This window comes from Myotis davidii, unplaced genomic scaffold (genome assembly GCF_000327345.1).
Source record: "Myotis davidii unplaced genomic scaffold, ASM32734v1 scaffold409, whole genome shotgun sequence".
Classification (NCBI taxonomy): domain Eukaryota; kingdom Metazoa; phylum Chordata; class Mammalia; order Chiroptera; family Vespertilionidae; genus Myotis; species Myotis davidii.
In genome coordinates, this window is record NW_006374611.1 from 183197 (window position 1) to 187118 (window position 3922).

At 36.3% G+C, this 3922-nt stretch overlaps 1 protein-coding gene across 3 annotated transcripts in view; it reads left to right on the forward strand.

Moving 5' to 3' along the window:
* The first annotated feature begins 419 nt into the window (after window positions 1–419).
* LOC102760030 (chromosome unknown open reading frame, human C14orf28) overlaps window positions 420–3922 on the forward strand; it is a 15648-nt gene continuing 12145 nt past the window's right edge. Inside the window, exon 1 of one of the 3 annotated variants that reach the window (XM_006777717.2) lies at window positions 420–982. In XM_006777717.2, coding sequence (XP_006777780.1) covers window positions 459–982 — 524 coding nt within the window. In that variant the 5' untranslated portion in view covers window positions 420–458. The remainder of the gene's footprint in view (window positions 983–3922) is intronic. The other 2 variants (XM_015557365.1, XM_015557364.1) reach the window with 2 other exon arrangements.

Sequence of the window (3922 nt, forward strand, 5' to 3'; positions counted from 1 at the left end):
GCTGCATAGTATTCCGTGGTATAAATATACCACAGCTTTTTTATCCACTCATCTACTGATGGGCACTTGGGCTGTTTCCACAGTTTAGCTATTATAAGTTGTGCTGCTATGAACATAGGGGTGCATATATTCTTTCTGGTTGGTGTTTTGGGATTCTTAGAATATATTCCTAGAAGTGGGTTTTCCTATATCACAGACGAAAATCTTCAGTATAATTAATATAAGAGCCTATCAAATAGCCATTCAGTACCTCGAAAAAAGGTTGCAGCTTCTGAAGTGGTCTTTTCAAAGACCATGTATATTGCCCCCAAAATGACTCATAGCTAGAATTGTCTTAAGATATTTTTGTTGCATTGGGAGGCCATCTAACCAAATTTAATTTAAATCTTTAGCTTTATTTTCATTTAAACATATATGTAATCACATACATGTTCTACTTTTAATTTTTAAAATGCAGGATGAAGACACTGTTTGAAGAGATCAAAGCATCAATTAAAAATAACTATAATCAAGATCGCTCATTTTGGAGGCCTGTTCTTCCTTGGGGAGGTGTTTTTACTATCAAAGCTGGCCGCAAAGCAGTATCCTGCACACCACTCTATGTTGAAATAAGACTGAAAAATACCTGCACCATAGATGGATTCTTGATGTTATTATATGTCATTCTTCATGAAAATGAAAATTTTCCCAGGGAACTCTCTCTTCATTTAGGTAGAGAGTTTGTAGACTGTTTTCTTTATTTAATGGACACCTACAGTTTTACAACTGTGAAGCTACTTTGGATTTGGGACAAGATGGAAAAACAGCAATATAAATCTGAAGTTCATAAAGCTTCATTAATAATCGATTTGTTTGGGAATGAACATGATAATTTTACAAAAAATCTCGAAAATCTCATGTCTACCATACAAGAGAGTTACTGTTCCAATTGGCGATGCCCAATTCGAGTGCAGGAAGATCAGCAGCGTACAATTAATATAAAGTAAGTTTCTCTAAAAATCTTTTATCTGCTCTAAAGTTTGTTTTGTCACTTTTTTTAAAAAAATTTTTTTTGTTAATCCTCACCTGAGGATAATTTTTCCATTGATATTTTAGAGAGAGTGAAAGAGAGAGGGAAAGACAGAGAGAAACATCGATGTGAGAAAAACACATCAATTGGTTGCTTCCTTCAGGTTTCATGACCAGGGCCCAGGCAAGGGAGGAGCCTGCAACCAAGGTTCATGCCCTTGACCAGAATCGAACTTGGGACCCTTTGGTCTACAGGCCAATGCTCCTTCCACTGAGCCAAACCGACCAGGGCTGTTTTGTCACTTTTATTTATTTATTTTTTTTAATATATTTTATTGAGTTTTTACAGAGAGGAAAGGAGAGAGATTAGAGAGTTAGAAACATCGATGAGAGAGAAACATCGACCAGCTGCCCCCTGCACACTCCCCACTGGGGATGTGCCCACAACGAAGGTACATGCCCTTGACCGGAATCGAACCTGGGACCCTTCAGTCCGCAGGCCGACGCTCTATCCACTGAGCCAAACCGGTCTCGGCTGTTTTGTCACTTTTAGAAACAGTATACAACTTTTTTAATGAAGTGCTATAAATATAAATATATAGTCAAAGTACTTCTTAAAGTACAACACTGTAATTAGACATAAGCCAACCACACAAATTCAAGACTCTTTAGTTCCATGACAGAAATATCCAAACATCTTAAAATTTACTTTACAAAACCAACTGATAACCATTTCGCTTGCAAAGTAATGAATTATTGAGAGTGCAAAATATATTGCCCTTGCTTTGATTTACTAATGTAATTTTGTAGATAATGAATTTCTGCATCACAAATGTAACCTCTTGAAAAACACTATCCAGTATGTGTTTCCAATATAATGTTTCACCTTTTGAATAGATCTATATTGAGTGGGCTAGTTCTACATGAATAAGAAGATTGAGCCGTGGCTTGGTTGGTGGCGGGTTTGATTCCAGGTCAGGGCATATACCCAGGTTGTGGGTCTGATCCCCCTTGGGGGCACATATGGAAGCAACTGATATCTCTCTCTCTCTCGCTCTCTTTTCCCCCCTCCCTCTTTTCCTCTAAAATCAATTTTTAAAAAAAGATTGAAAGTATTCCATGTACTTTCAATAATTATAGACAGAAATCACAAACTTAGAACCTTAACACCTGGAGAACATGTGGCCATGAGGAGCATTTTCAGTGGCTAGGAAAGGTGCTGGTAGCCTAGGTATTTTTCACTTTCAGAACGAAGGCAGACCTCCAGGCTAGTAAATGATGGGGAGGAAGGCCAAACTGGCAAGCCCTATGGAGTGTTAGGAAACATTAAAGCCCCCAAGGGACATGAGCTGGAAAAGGGATAATTGTCAGTGAAAAAACAGGACAGAAAAACAAACTCAAACACATTGTTGTCAGAAATTGTATTTGGCCCTATGGTCCAGAAAAACAGCCTAATAGATTGTTCTCTTTGAAGGATATACCTCACATACACTAACAAATATGAACTTATGAAGTTAATATTTCTTTATTGCACATTTACTTTAATATTATAATATGGAACACTGAAGATATTTTATTCTTTATAGAGTCAATGTCTCTCTTTTTCTGAAATATACTTTGTCCATTTTCCTGTATTGCTGATATAAGGATGTTGATTTTCAAATCTATCAGGCAAAAAAGTTCTGTTACTTTAAACCACAACTTAAAGTATTTCAGAAATTTGTCTTGTTTTTTTAAACTAATATTTTATTTATTTTTTTAAAATATATTTTATTGATTTTTTACAGAGAGGAAGGGAGAGAGATAGAGAGTTAGAAACATCAATGAGAGAGAAGCATCAATCAGCTGCCTCCTGCACATCTTCTACTGGGGATGTGCCCGCAACCCAGGTACATGCCCTTGACCGGAATCGAACCTGGGACCTTTCAGTCCGCAAGCCAACGCTCTATCCACTAAGCCAAACCAGTTTCGGCTAAACTAATATTTTAATCTGAATATGTTTTGGAACTATAATGAAATATTTACAGTACTATATTAATACTAATATTTTGTGTTTCTCAAAGTATTTTATTATACTCTACTTTTTAAGCTTTTGCATATTTTATTTAATCCTATATTTAAAACAACTTCTGAAATATGTGGGAAAAAGCTTTTAATAAATCAGGTAAGTGAGGCCAACAGTGGCTGCAACTTAGGCTAGCAATTTTAGTAACTAATCAGCTGCCTTCCTGATTCTGGGTCCTAATTTCTTCCCCCTTCTGTTGAATTCTCTAGAAATTTTTTCAAAGTAACAACAGCTGCATATTTCAACATTAGTTTACAGAAAGATTTAATATTTCTTGGAAAGCTTCATGCATTGACATTTATTAAATGTAACTGGTTTCTCTACTATTTACAAGAAGTACAAAGATGAGTAACAGAGGTTACTTTTATTGGATTTGCTAATAATGAATTGACCTGTAAATTTTGTAATCCTAATAATGTACCATATTTGCCGGCGTATAAGACGACTGGGCGTATAAGACGACCCCCTAACATTTCCACTCAAAATACAGAGTTTGTTATATACTCGCCGTATAAGACTACCCCCTCTTCCGCACACCTTCCACACACCAAATAAAAGGTAAAACAATATCAGATTTGATTTTAACATTTTAATTTATATTCAAATGCTTATGACATGCAGGAAAACTGTCACAAGGCTGTATGTAATCAAACATATACATAAAACAGTGCAAGTTTATTACCGGTAAACATACCGGTAATTCACTAAAGAAAACACACTCTATAGACTGGTACCGTAGATGCTTCTCAGGAACACAGGCAAGCAGCCCACAACCTAGAGGGACTGTCAATGATAGAAGAAAGATAACAAATAGAGGTAGAGAGCAAGTGCCGGGCAAGTCCCTAGCAA